At 44.2% G+C, this 14,044-nt stretch overlaps 1 protein-coding gene across 11 annotated transcripts in view; it reads left to right on the forward strand.

The window, feature by feature from the left end:
* The window catches only part of DOCK3 (dedicator of cytokinesis 3), a 160,742-nt gene that overhangs the window by 25,159 nt on the left and 121,539 nt on the right, over positions 1 to 14,044 (forward strand). For all 11 annotated transcript variants that reach the window (XM_040358742.1, XM_040358731.1, XM_040358732.1 and 8 more), the window contains exon 2: positions 10,932 to 11,015. In XM_040358742.1, the coding sequence (XP_040214676.1) occupies positions 10,932 to 11,015 (84 nt within the window). The remainder of the gene's footprint in view (positions 1 to 10,931; positions 11,016 to 14,044) is intronic.

Below are 14,044 nucleotides of genomic sequence, written 5' to 3' on the forward strand. Positions count from 1 at the left end.
TTGACTATATCCCTGGTGCCCAATCTACAGCCCAGGAGCCACATGTGGCCCTTTGGCACTTTTCGTTAGGGCTTTAAGGTCCCTGTAGACCCTGTAGGCCCCTTGTGTGCAGTCTCTTCCCATCTCCTGTAGCATGTCTCCAGTCTCCAACCAGTCCCTAAAGGACGTCTGCAGTCTCTGAGCACCTCTTGTATCATGTCCATCTCTTGTATCATGCCCATGGTCTCTAACCATCTCTTGTATCATGCCCATGGTCTCTGAGCACCTCTTGTATCTTGCTCATCTCTTGTATCATGCCCATGGTCTCTGACCATCTCTTGTATCATGCCCATGGTCTCTGACCATCTCTTGTATCATGCCCATGGTCTCTGACCATTTCTTGTATCATGCCCATCTCTTGTATCATGGCCATGGTCTCTGACCATCTCTTGTATCATGCCCATGGTCTCCGACCATCTCTTATATCATACCCATCTCTTGTCTCATGCCCATCTCTTGTATCATGGCCATGGTCTCTGACCATCTCTTGTATCATGCCCATGGTCTCTGACCATCTCTTATATCATACCCATCTCTTGTATCATACCCATCTCTTGTCTCATGCCCATCTCTTGTATCATGCCTGTGGTCTGTGACCATTTCTTGTATCATGCCCATGGTCTCTAAACATCTCTTGTATCATGCCCATGGTCTCTGACCACCTCTTGTATCACGCCCATGGTCTCTGACCACCTCTTGTATCATGCCCATGGTCTCTGACCATCTTTTATATCACACCCATGGTCTTTGACCATCTCTTGTATCGTGCTCATCTCTTGTATCATGCCCATGGTCTCTGACCATCTCTTGTATCATGCCCATGGTCTCCGACCATCTCTTGTATCATGCCCATGGTCTCTGACCATCTCTTGTATCACGCCCATGGTCTCTGACGCTGAACATTATGTTGGTGATGTCAGGGGCTGGAGGTGAGACCCTCCCGGTCATATCATGAAAGTTGACCACCACTGGCCTACAGGGACGATCATCCTCCCGGCTAATGGGGGGGGGGGGGGGGGTATGTTGAGACTTGTAGTTTCTTAGTGAGGTCCCAAGCTGGCAGGTAACCTCCTGACTTCCAGCTCTCTCCATACATTGGCACTTTGCTGCTTTTTCTGATAAATCACATGAAGGGCATCCATGTCTCCGGTGCTGACGGAGGGATTTTCTCCGGAATAACCTCTTATTCCCCCCCCCCCCCCCGGGGGGGGCTTGGCTCCCGCTCAGAACTGGTTAACAGAGCAGCTGTGGACTTGCTGAGCCAGCACAGAGGTCATTAGAGCGGGGAAATAAACAATCCTGCTGGTTTTTCTATATGTTGCTGCTGCTGGTGTCTCCAACCTCCTCCGACGCAGAGACCGCCGGGGTGACGGCGCAGGCCCCGGGATGAAGCCTGCCCCCCCTCCCTCCGCGCCGGGGACCTCCATTGCGGCATTAGGCCTCTGTGCAGGAATGATTGTTATAATCAAATCAGCATTAAATAATCCTTCATCCAAACGACTCCCCACCCCTCCCCCCCTCTCCTCAGCCTTCTCCGGGGCTGTGTCTGACCTTAATTCACGGAAAAAAACTCGTATCGCAGAGCTCCAGAGCGCGGAGCCAATGGGGACCTGCCCCGGCTTCGGCCACTTTGGCGGTAATACGGCAAATTATCCGGAAACGGCTCTCTTGTCGCTGGGAGCATTCAGACAGAATAATGTCCGGGCGTGGAGCGGGGAGCGGGGATCGGGGAGCGGGGAGGAAACGCGAGAGACCTTCTCCTGTGACACGGAGCGAAAAAAAAAAAAAACATCACTGTGGATGGAGATCTGGGGCACCAATGAGAGGAAATTCACAGGCATTGGACGGCCAACCGGACAATCAGGGCAAAGGGGGGGGGGGGCAGGAGGGACTGTTGCCCCGGGCGCAGTGAAGTGCAGGGGCAAAAACAGACGCAGGGTGGTACACCCATTGTACACCATGAATTAATAGTGGTGGGTGCAATTCTGGGTCCTTGCCCTGGGCACTAGATAACCCTGCCCCGGTTCTGCTGGCGATCGCCAGAAAAAGTCAAGCTGGCCTCGGATACCATCTTGTATGCCAACCATTTTTCTCGGCTCGTCGTAGTGTTGTACGTCACCCGCGTTCTGGACGTTCGGAATTTGGTGCAACACAAGTTTGAGCCAACATTCCGTCAAAAAAAATAATATCCCCGGTTTTCTTGTTGGATTTTCCGATCGTGTGTACTCGGCATAAAACTAAAACGATTGCAGAAGACTAAAAATGGGACTAACGCCGCGTACACACGCGATCGTAAATTCCGACAAGAAAACCGTGGATTTTTTTTTCAGACGGAATTTTGGCTCAAGCTTGCGGCCGCGTCGAATTCCGACCGCCAAGAACGCGGCGATGTTACAACACTACGACGAGCCGAGAAAAATGGTTGGCATACAAGCACCGAATTCCGACTGCCAAGAACGCGGCGATGTTACAACACTACGACGAGCCGAGAAAAATTAAGTTCAATGCTTTCATGCATGCGTCGGAAATTAAGCGCGTCGGAATTGCTACAGACGATCGGAATTTCCGATCGGAATTTTTTCCCGTCTGAAAAATTGAGAACCTGCTTTTCAGTCTTTTGTTGGCGGAAATTCAGACAGCGAAAGTCCGATGGAGCCTACACACGGTCGGAATTTCCGACCAAAAGCTCACGCCAAACTTTTCTTGACGGAATTTCCGATCGTGTGTAAGACTAACATTTTTTCTCAATGCGTCGTGGCATGCTGAGACTTGTGGTTCCTCCCGGTCTGTAGCGTTTGATCGTGTGGATCGTATGACCCGAGTGCACATAAAATCTCTCTCTTACGCTCCAACCCTTCCTGAACAATCTGTCTCTTCCTTGGCAGCGCCTGACTCTCGGATGCAGCGGCAGAGTGCGTCGCCGGCTGTGTGGGCGTCGTTGTGCACACGTGTAATGGGGTGTTCAGTGGGCTGCAGCCTCTCACGTTTCTTCTCTCCACCAAGGACACATTTGCGATAAAGAGATAAAGAGACTTCACACAACACACTTCTCAGATTCCGAGTCTTTTTTTAGGAACGCTTCTTTTCCCGTACGCTGCGCCGCCTTTGTAACCGCCATTAACCACTTCCATAACAAGTCTATTCCGACACTTCTCTCCTACATGTAAAAATCATTTGCTTGAAAATTACTCAGAACCCCCCAAACATTATATATGGTTTTTTTTTAGCAGACACCCCAGGGAATAAAATGGCGGTCATTGCAACTTTTTATCTCGCACGGTATTTGCGCAATAATTGTTCAAACGCTTTCATGCATCAAACGCTTTCATGAATTAAAAAATAAACAAAACGGTAAAGTTAGCCCAATTTTTTTGCACAATGTGAAACATGAGGTTACATCCCGTAAATAGATGCCTAACATGTCACGCTTCAAAATTGCGCGCGTTCGTGGAATGCGCGCCAAACTTCAGTACTTAAAAATCTCCATAGGCGACGCTTAATTTTTTTTTATTTTTTTTTTTACATGTTACCCGTTTAGAGTTACAGAGGAGGTCTAGAGCAAGGGATGTAAACATCCCTTGTAATAGGAATTGTTAGTGACAGGTCCTCTTTATGGCCAGCCTCCAGGCTGGAAAGCATGAGATCAGGGAAAAAAATTCACCGATCTCATGCTGACAGCCGCGATCACGGCTTTGTTTACTTCTGCGTACCCGGGCGTGATGTCATAACGTCGTGCCCGGGCCTTCCGACGTTTATAGAGATGACCGGTGAACATCTACGCTTCCCATCCGGCGCCGGCCGAGCGTTTATCTGGGTCCCCGATGGCACGGGAAATCCCAGAGAAGCACCGGCTGGCGGCGGGAGGGGGGGGCGTCCCCTCCAGTCACCTATAAGAACGATCAAGCGGCGAAACTGCCGCTATGATCGTTCTTATGGTGCGCAGAATCGCCGGCTGAAAATGAAGATATCTGAATGATGCCTGCAGGGCCGCCATCAGGGGGGGGGGGTACAGGCAGTACACCTTTAAGGGGCCCGGGGGGTCCCCAGGGGCCCGGATGGCAACCCCCTATTTATTTAATAATTAAAAATATATATATATATATATATATATATGTTTTTTATGTTTGTCAGCACCCAAAGCCCCCTCCCCCTGACCTATAAGGGACCCGGATGGCAACCCCCTTATTTTCTTTTCTTATGTTTTTTTTTACGTATTTATTTATTTTTTATTTATTTATTTTTTGTCAGCACCCAAAGCCTGTAAGGGGCCCGGTGGGCCCCGGAGGCCCGGATGGCAACCCCCTATTTTTATTTTTTTATTTTTATTTTTAAATGTTTTTTTTTACTTATTTATTTATTTTTTATTTATTATTTTTTGTTCATCAGCACCCAAAGCCCCCCCCCCCCCCCCCGATGTATAATGGGCCCGGATGGCAACCCCCCTTTTTTTTTCAATATATATATATTTTATTTTTTTGTACGTCGCTTCTCAATTCGTGGCGGCACCCCCTAGTTCTCAATTTGTGGTGCCAAACCCCCCTCGGTTCTCTGCTCCACCAGGGGGCCCATGCCTGAAGCTGCGTAAGGGGCCCCAAAATTCCTGATGCCTGTAGCTGCACCCATCATTCAGGTATCCTCACTGAAAGTCCAGGATGTCATATGACGTCCTGCGGGCGGGGAAACGGTTAAACTGTTTGCGCGGTTCTGAAGATTCGCCTCCTTCTTTTAAATTTGTATAAATGAATTTAAAGCGAAGGATCAGACGGGAAACGTCACGAAAAGGTATTCACATGTTCAAAAAATGTTGTTTTTTTTTTTTTTTTCTTCTGGGCGAAATTCCGGAAGAGTGAAAGAGATAAAAAAAAAAAAAAAAGACAGAAGAGATAATTACGCAAAGGCGCGCTGGAATCCTTAGCAACAAACCAGCCATTAACCGTTGCTCTGCCAGCGTTTCATTGGTTTCCAGCAATCCGACTGAATGGTCGCCTAAGTATGCCGCCATTGTGCGGGGCGAACGGGGCTTGCTGTCCAATGCAGGCGTTTTTATATTTGAACGCGGCGCGGATGGAACGCGTGCATTAGGACGCAAAAAGGTTTGATTCGCCTGCAACGAAAACGCATCTCCAAAGCAGGTCGTATGCAGACCTCATAACCGCCATTCACACCGCGCCATTGAGGTCAGTGACAATCCGCTCACTTGCGTTCGATGCGCGTTTTTCTTAAATGTGCGTTTAATGCAGTAGAAGTGTGCACTGACGAAAAATTCGTTCATTTTCGTTTTATTAGCTTCTTCGCTTTTTTGGGAAATTCTGGAAGTTCAAAAATTCGTAATTTGGAAATCTTATATATTTATATAATATACATTTAAAAAAAAAAATTCTATTTTATTTAATTACTTTTTATTGCTGTTTCAAACATAAATACAAAAAGAAAAAATATATATATATAATATCTTATATATTTATATAACATACATTTTAAAATGTTTTTATTTTCTATTTTATTTAATTACTTTTTATTGCTGTTTCAAACATAAATACTAAAAAGAACAAAATATATATATATATATATATTTATTTTTTTGTTCTTTTTGTATTTATGTTTGAAACAGCAATAAAAAATAATTAAATAAAATAGAAAAAAAACATTTTAAAATGTGTATATATATATATATATATATATATATATATATATATATATATATATATATATATATATATATATATATATATATATATATATATATATATATATATATAATCTTATATATTTATATAATATACATTTTAGAATGTTTTTCTATTTTATTTAATTACTTTTTATTGCTGTTTCAAACATAAATGCAAAAAGAACAAATATAATATATATTTTAAAATGTTAAAGCGCCCCCGACCCCACGAGCTTGCACACAGAAGCGAACGCATACATACGCCGCGCCCACATATGTAAACGGCGTTCAAACCACACATGTGAGGTATCGCCGCGAACGTTAGAGCGAGAGCAATAATTCTAGCCCTAGACCTCCTCTGTAACTCTAAACAGGTAACCTGTAAAAAAAAAAGTGATTTTTAAGTAGCAAAGTTTGGCGCCATACCATCAGTGCGCGCAATTTTAAAGCGTGACATGTTAGGTATCTATTTAGGCGAAGGTAACATCATCTTTCTTTCACATTATACAAAAAAATTGGGCTGACTTTAGTGTTTTGTTTTTCATGAAACAGTTTGTTTTCCCCCCAAAAAAAAGCGTTTGAAAAATCACTACGCAAATACTGTGTGACATAAAAAGTTGCAACAGCCGCCATTTTATTCCCTAGGATCTCTACTAAAAAAAAAAAAACATATATATAATGTTTGGGGGTTCTACATAATTTAAAAAATAAATAACAAAATGATGATTTTTACATGTAGGAGCGAAGTGCCAGAATTGGCCCCGGATGGGAAGTGGTTAACAACAGGCGACCTCAGCTGACGCAGTCATATCTAAACCCACTGCGACCCAGCCCATTGATTTTACAACCTTTGCGTCTGAATTTTCCTGCATTGTTTTACGCGTTTCGATGTGCATTTCAGCGCAAGAAAAAATAAAAAAATATTAAAAATAAATAAATGGAACGTTACACCCACTGTGGATCCAGAAGAAGGCAAAATATTTTTTCATTTCCGTCTCTACCCAGGCAAAACGGCGCTGCCTTCTATAAAGGTGGGGACGCCGGGATCGCTGCGTCCCGTAAAACAGTGTAAAAATCCGATTCGCGTTTTCTTTTACCTGGAATTGTTGTGCGGATTTTTTTCCACGAAGAACGTCTAAACTTTAACCCGAACACAAAGTACAGAGAGCTGAGCGCCATTGTCAAATTAAAGAATTGCCATGGCAACCAAAATCAAATCTTTCGCTTTCACCAGATCACAGAGTTTAATGCAGGGAGGATTTTTATTGGCTGTTTCCAGATTGTCACTTACACACTTCCGCCGATGTTATAATCTAGGTCTCCTTAGAAAACCTCAGTGGGCTCTGAGTGATGGAATGTTGTCACCCAAAGATCAAAGTTCGAGGAAGCAAAGAACATTGATATATGGCGGTAGTAGGTGGAGGGTGATGCGGGGGTGGGTGTCCTGGTGGTAGTAGGTGGGGGTGGGTGTCCTGGCGGTAGTAGGTGGAGGGTGATGCGGGGGTGGGTGTCCTGGTGGTAGTAGGTGGAGGGTGATGTGGGGGTGGGTGTCCTGGTGGTAATAGGTGGAGTGTGATGGGGGTGTTCTGGCAGTAGTAGGTGGAAGGTAATGGGGGTGTCCTGGCAGTAGTAGGTGAAGTGTAATGGGGGTGTCCTGGCAGTAGTAGTTGGGGGGTAATGGGGGTGTCCTGGCAGTAGTAGGTGGAGGATAATGGGGGTGTCCTGGCAGTAGAAGGTGGACTGTAGTGGGGGTGTCCTGGCAGTAGTATCTGGAGGGTAATGGGGTGTCCTGGAAGTAGTAGGCGAAGGGTAATGTGGGTGTCCTGGTAGTAGTGGCTGGAGGGTAATGGGGGTGTCTTGGCAGTAGTAGGTGAAGTGTAATGGGGGTGTCCTGGCCGTAGTAGGTGGAGGGTAATGGGGGTGTCCTGGCAGTAGTAGCTGGAGAGTAATGGGGTGTCCTGGTAGTAGTAGGTGAAGGGTAATGGGGGTGTAGTAGGTAGAGGGTGATTGGGGTAGGGGTGTCCTGCTGGTAGGTGCAGAGAGTGAAGGGGGGTTTCCTGGCAGTAGTAGGTGATGGGGTTGTCCTGGTAGTAGTAGGTGAGGGTAATGGGGGTGTCCTGGTAGTAGTAGGTGAGGGTAATGGGGGTGTCCTGGTAGTAGTAGGTGGAGTGTAATGGGGGTGTCCTGGTAGTAGTAGGTGAGGGTAATGGGGGTGTCCTGGTAGTAGTAGGTGAGGGTAATGGGGGTGTCCTGGCAGTAGTAGGTGAGGGTAATGGGGGTGTCCTGGCAGTAGTAGGTGAGGGTAATGGGGGTGTCCTGGTAGTAGTAGGTGGAGTGTAATGGGGGTTTCCTGGCAGTAGTAGCTGGAGGGTAATGGGGGTTTCCTGGCAGTAGTAGGTGGAGTGTAATGGGGTTGTCCAGGCAGTAGTAGGTGAGGGTAATGGGGGTGTCCTGGTAGTAGTAGGTGAGGGTAATGGGGGTGTCCTGGTAGTAGTAGGTGAGGGTAATGGGGGTGTCCTGGCAGTAGTAGGTGGAGTGTAATGGGGTTGTCCAGGCAGTAGTAGGTGAGGGTAATGGGGTGTCCTGGTAGTAGTAGGTGAGGGTAATGGGGGTGTCCTGGTAGTAGTAGGTGAGGGTAATGGGGGTGTCCTGGCAGTAGGTGAGGGTGATGGGGTTGTCCTGGCAGTAGTAGGTGAGGGTAATGGGGGTGTCCTGGCAGTAGTATCTGGAGGGTGATTAGAGGAAGGGTGTCCTCCTTGTAGTAGGTACATGGTGGGAGTAGTGATCTGCTCCTCTTTGTGTCTTGATGAGGGTGGATTTGCTTGCAGCGCTCCCCCCCTGGTGGTGGCGGCGGCTCGGATCTGGCAGTGAGGGGGTTACTACTGCAGCATTGAGAGAGAACTCGCAGTCAGGGTGTCACCGAGGAAGAGAGATGGAGCTGACGCAGTCCATTTACAAGGCTGTGTACAGACTCCCTGCAGACAGCCGCCTGGATTGCAGGTTATTGATAGCACTGGAGGCAAGTCAGAGCGGGGGTCACAGTATGGAGCTCTCCTATGGGGCCCGATCATCATTTGGGCTGTCTCATGGTGTCACCCATCATAATACAGAGCAGTCTCATGGTGTCACCCATCATAATACAGAGCAGTCTCATGGTGTCACCCATCATAATACAGAGCAGTCTCATGGTGTCACCCATCATAATACAGAGCAGTCTCATGGTGTCACCCATCATAATACAGAGCAGTCTCATGGTGTCACTCATCATAATACAGAGCAGTCTCATGGTGTCACCCATCATAATACAGAGCAGTCTCATGGTGTCACCCATCATAATACAGAGCAGTCTCATGGTGTCACCCATCATAATACAGAGCAGTCTCGTGGTGTCACCCATCATAATACAGAGCAGTCTCATGGTGTCATTGATCATAATACAGGGTTGTATTATGGGGGTCACATAGTACAGAGCTATGGGGGTCACATAATATAAAAATGTCTCATGGGGGTCACAGAACACAGGGCTGTCTCATGGGGGTCACATAATATGAAACTGTCTCATGGTGGGGGGGGGGGGGTCAGATAACAAAATTGCCGTCCTTTTTCCCCCATAAATAGAGCTTTCTTTTGGTGGTGTTTGATCACCTCTGCGGTTTTTATTTTTTGCGCTATAAACAAAAATAGAGCGACAATTTTGAAAAAAATGCAATATTTTTTACTTTTTGCTGTAATAAATATCCCCCAAAAATATATAAAAAAAAATGTTTCCCTCAGTTTAGGCCGATACGTATTCTTCTACCTATTTTTGGTAAAAAAAAATCGCAATTAGCGTTTATCGATTGGTTTGCGCAAAATTTATAGCGTTTACAAAATAGGGGATAGTTTTATTGCATTTTTTAAATTATTTTTATACTACTAATGGCGGCGATCAGCGATTTTTTTTTCGTGACTGCGACATTATGGCGGACACTTCGGACAATTTTGACACATTTTTGGGACCATTGTCATTTTCACAGCAAAAAATGCATAAAAAAATTCATTGTTTACTGTAAAAAATGACAATTTCAGTTTGGGAGTTAACCACTAGGGGGGCGCTGAAGGGGTTAAGTGTGACCTCATCTGTGTTTCTAACTGTAGGGGGACGTCATTGATCGTGTTTCCCTATATTATGGGAACACACGATCAATGACAGCGCCACAGTGAAGAACGGGGAAGCTGAGCGGTCGCGGTCACTGAGCTTCGGACCGGGTCGCGGGCATGCGCCACGGGCGCGCGCCCGCGACCCACGGCTGGGCACTTAAAGAGGACGTACAGGTACGTGCTTGTGCCCAGCCGTGCCATTCTGCCGACGTATATGTGCAGGAGGCGGTCCTTAAGTGGTTAAATGTAACCATATTGCTACACTTAGAGGCTCCTTTTTTATACTCAGTGGTGACATGATGCTGCTCTTATATCAAGACATCGCTTGTATATCAAGGCAAAATTTAATAAAACATTTTGCTTGTCTTGCAAAACGCTCTCAAACCAAGGTTTTAATGTATATAGTAATAATATTGTATCATTGTATAGTATTATGTATTATTGTATCATTGTATAGTATTATGTATTATTGTATCATTGTATAGTATTATGTATTATTGTATCATTGTATAGTATTATGTATTATTGTATCATTGTGTAGTATTATGTATTATTGTATCATTGTATAGTATTATGTATTATTGTATCATTGTATAGTATTATGTATTATTGTATCATTGTATAGTATTATGTATTATTGTATCATTGTATAGTATTATGTATTATTGTATCATTGTATAGTATTATGTATTATTGTATCATTGTATAGTATTATGTATTATTGTATCATTGTATAGTATTATGTATTATTGTATCATTGTATAGTATTATGTATTATTGTATCATTGTATAGTATTATGTATTATTGTATCCTTGCGTGTTGCAGATTGTTACAATGTCACGGCGCAGTGACACAGAGTTACAATGAGCCCCACCACATATTCCCATAATGTCACCCCCCCCCCCCGCCTGTACAGAGCAGCAATCCCGTAGGAAGGTGGCGAGGGGGGGTGGGGTCACACGGAGCGCTGACATTCGCCCGGCGCCGAGAAAGAAATGTGTGATAAGAATATACCGAACGCTGAATCTTTATTGTCATTTCATTGCTGATTGTCGCTGATGACTCTCTCTTTGTCTCCCTCAGTCTTATCCGGCTTCCGAGGATCGGTGCCACAAGGGTTAACTCTAGAACTGGGAGAAACCGTCCACATTCTGGAAAAATGTGAAGGTGAGCGTCCGCCACAACGCACGACAAACCGCCAACCACGCCGCTCGTAAGATAACACGGCCACAGCATAGGGCGGCGCTATTCTCTTCAAGTGAATGGGTATCCCTATGCTGTTGCATGACAAACGCAACGCAACAGCAAACGCAACGCAACAGCAAATGCATCGCAACAGCAAACGCAACAGCAAACGCAACAGCAAACGCAACGCAACAGCAAACGCAAACTCAACGCAAAGTAAACGGCACATTAGCACAATGCACAAGTGTGACGGGAGCCTCAGTGTTGTCTCTTGAACAATGTTATGTGCACCATTGTGTTCTGTGGGTAATGATGGATACGAGGGGTGAGCTCTGCGTTCGGGTCGCCCCCACGAGTTTTATCCAATCAGGACTCTTCTCATTTCGATGGATGGGGGAACTACATGTCCAGATTTGTCCAGTCTGCCAATCAGAACCTCCGGGATTTACCGGGGTTTATAGAATGCCCACCCAACTCAACTTCTATCTATCAAGATATCTCTCTCTATCTATTTTATCTATCAAACTTTTTCTCTATCTATTTTTTTCTATTTTAGTCTGTCTGTCTGTCCGTCCGTCCATCTCTCTATCTCTCTCTCTCTCTATCTATCTATCTATCTATCTATATATCTAAATATCTATCTATTTATCTATCCATCTATCCATCTGTCCATCCGTCCGTCTCTCTATCTATCTATCTATCTATCTATCTATCTATCTATCTATCTATCTATCTATCTATCTATCTCTATATCTCTCTCTCTATCTCTCTATCTATCTCTTTATCTATCTATCTATCCATCTGTCCATCCGTCTGTCTCTCTATGTATCTATCCAATAGATAGATAGATAGATAGATAGATAGATAGATAGATAGATAGATAGATAGATAGATAGACGAATAGACGGATGGACAGATGGATAGATAAATAGATAGATAGATAGATAGATAGATAGATAGATAGATAGATAGATAGATAGAGAAAGAGAGAGAGAGATAGAGAAACAGACATAGATAGATAGAGAGAGATAGGTAGATAGATAGTATCTATCTATCTATCTCTCTCTCTTTCTATCTCTCTATCTCTCTCTATCTATCTATCTCTATCTATCTATCTATCTATCTATCTATCTCTATCTATTTATCTATCTATCTCTTTATCTATTTATCTATCTCTTTATCTATCTATCTATCTATCTATCTATCTATCTATCTATCTATCTATCTATCTATCTATCTGTCTCTTTATCTATCTATCTATCTATCTATCTATCTATCTATCTATCTATCTCTATCTATCTGTCTATCTATCTCTTTATCTAGCTATCTCTTTATCTATCTATCTATCTATCTATCTATCTATCTATCTATCTATCTATCTATCTCTCTATCTATCTATCTCTCTCTATCTATCTCTCTATCTATCTCTCTCTCTCTCTCTCTCTCTCTCTCTCTCTATCTATCTATCTATCTCTCTCTCTCTCTCTCTCTCTCTCTCTCTCTATCTATCTATCTATCTATCTATCTATTTATCTATCTATCTCTTTATCTATTTATCTATCTATCTCTTTATCTATCTATCTATCTATCTATCTATCTATCTATCTATCTATCTATCTATCTATCTATCTATCTATCTATCTATCTATCTATCCTCTATAGGAAGAACAATTGCTGCTTTTTTTGTTTGTAATCTTCAAGAATTGTTGCTTTTTGGATGATTTTGGCGTTCTGCGATCTCGGGGGTTCTTTGGGTCGCTCTGCGTTTTTTTTTTTATACTTTTTCTCCGTATTTCCAGTCGGATGTCAGTGTTTTGCGTGTGACGGGGTGACGAGCAGATGCAGCTTCTGGTAAACTTCTACACAGAGAATTCTTAGTGACCTCCGCGGTGTGGGGACGCTGTGCCGATGACAACAGGAATGTCAGTTGTCGCGGCTGTCTCCTCGGATAGCGGCGGTGGTCGCCGTCTCCCGCAGCGGCAGGCGCTGTCTGAACGTGTCTCATCCGCTCTTCTCATTCGGGAAACACCTCGGTGACATCCCAGAGTCACCCCGTGCCCTACATCTCTCTGTCTATATAGAGCCCGGCGTGTCCTCTCTGTCACCCGCTCAGGAAAAACGCAACAATGCCGCCACACGAGGCCCTCTGATTGGTTGTCAGACATTATTATCTTCACCGAGGGAGCCGCCGCTCTGACAACAAAAACACCTTCACAGGGCTTCTTTGTCAAAGGTGGAAAATCATACTATTTAGGATTTTTATTTTTTCTTGGGAATACATTTTTTTTAACCCCTTCAGCTCTCACCCCATCCCCCCCAATGGAGCAGAGGAATTTTTACATTTCCGCTACGGCCCGTTTCCTTCAATAACCTTTTCATTACTTAACCACTTGCCCACCAGGACATCTCTCTCGTACATGTAAATATCATAATTTTTTTGCTAGAAAATTACACAGAACCCACAAACATTATGGGCCAGATCCACAAAGCAGTTACGCTGGCGTATCTATTAATACGCCGCGTAACTTCTAGGATGCTCCCGCGTATCTTTGTTTTGTATCGACAAAACAAGATACGCCTGAAGCTGGGCTAGATCGGACTGGCGTACGTCTTAGTACGCCGTCGGATCTAATTTCGGCTATTTTCAGAACGCGTGAAGCGCCATAGCCGGACGTCAATCATGTCCCCTCTTCATAGGAACGCCTACTTCTGAAAAGAAACTGAGGGATTAAACGGTAAATACAGCGCAAAAAAATAAATAAAATAAAAGCATACCGTAGCTGACGCAAGTATGCTGGACGGGACGGTATATAATTCTTTTAGGGTGAACCTCCGCTTTAAGGACAGAGGAGACATCTGGGGTCTAATAGATTCCAACTCTCTCAGTAAAGAGGACCTATCACTGCTGATAGCGATAAGAAAAAAAAATCTATAGAGTGTAAAAATAAAGAAGATTCAAATAAAATAGAAAATAAGAAAACATTTAAAGCACCCCCGTCCTCCTGTGTAAC

Source organism: Rana temporaria, chromosome 7 (assembly GCF_905171775.1).
Source record: "Rana temporaria chromosome 7, aRanTem1.1, whole genome shotgun sequence".
Lineage (NCBI taxonomy): Eukaryota > Metazoa > Chordata > Amphibia > Anura > Ranidae > Rana > Rana temporaria.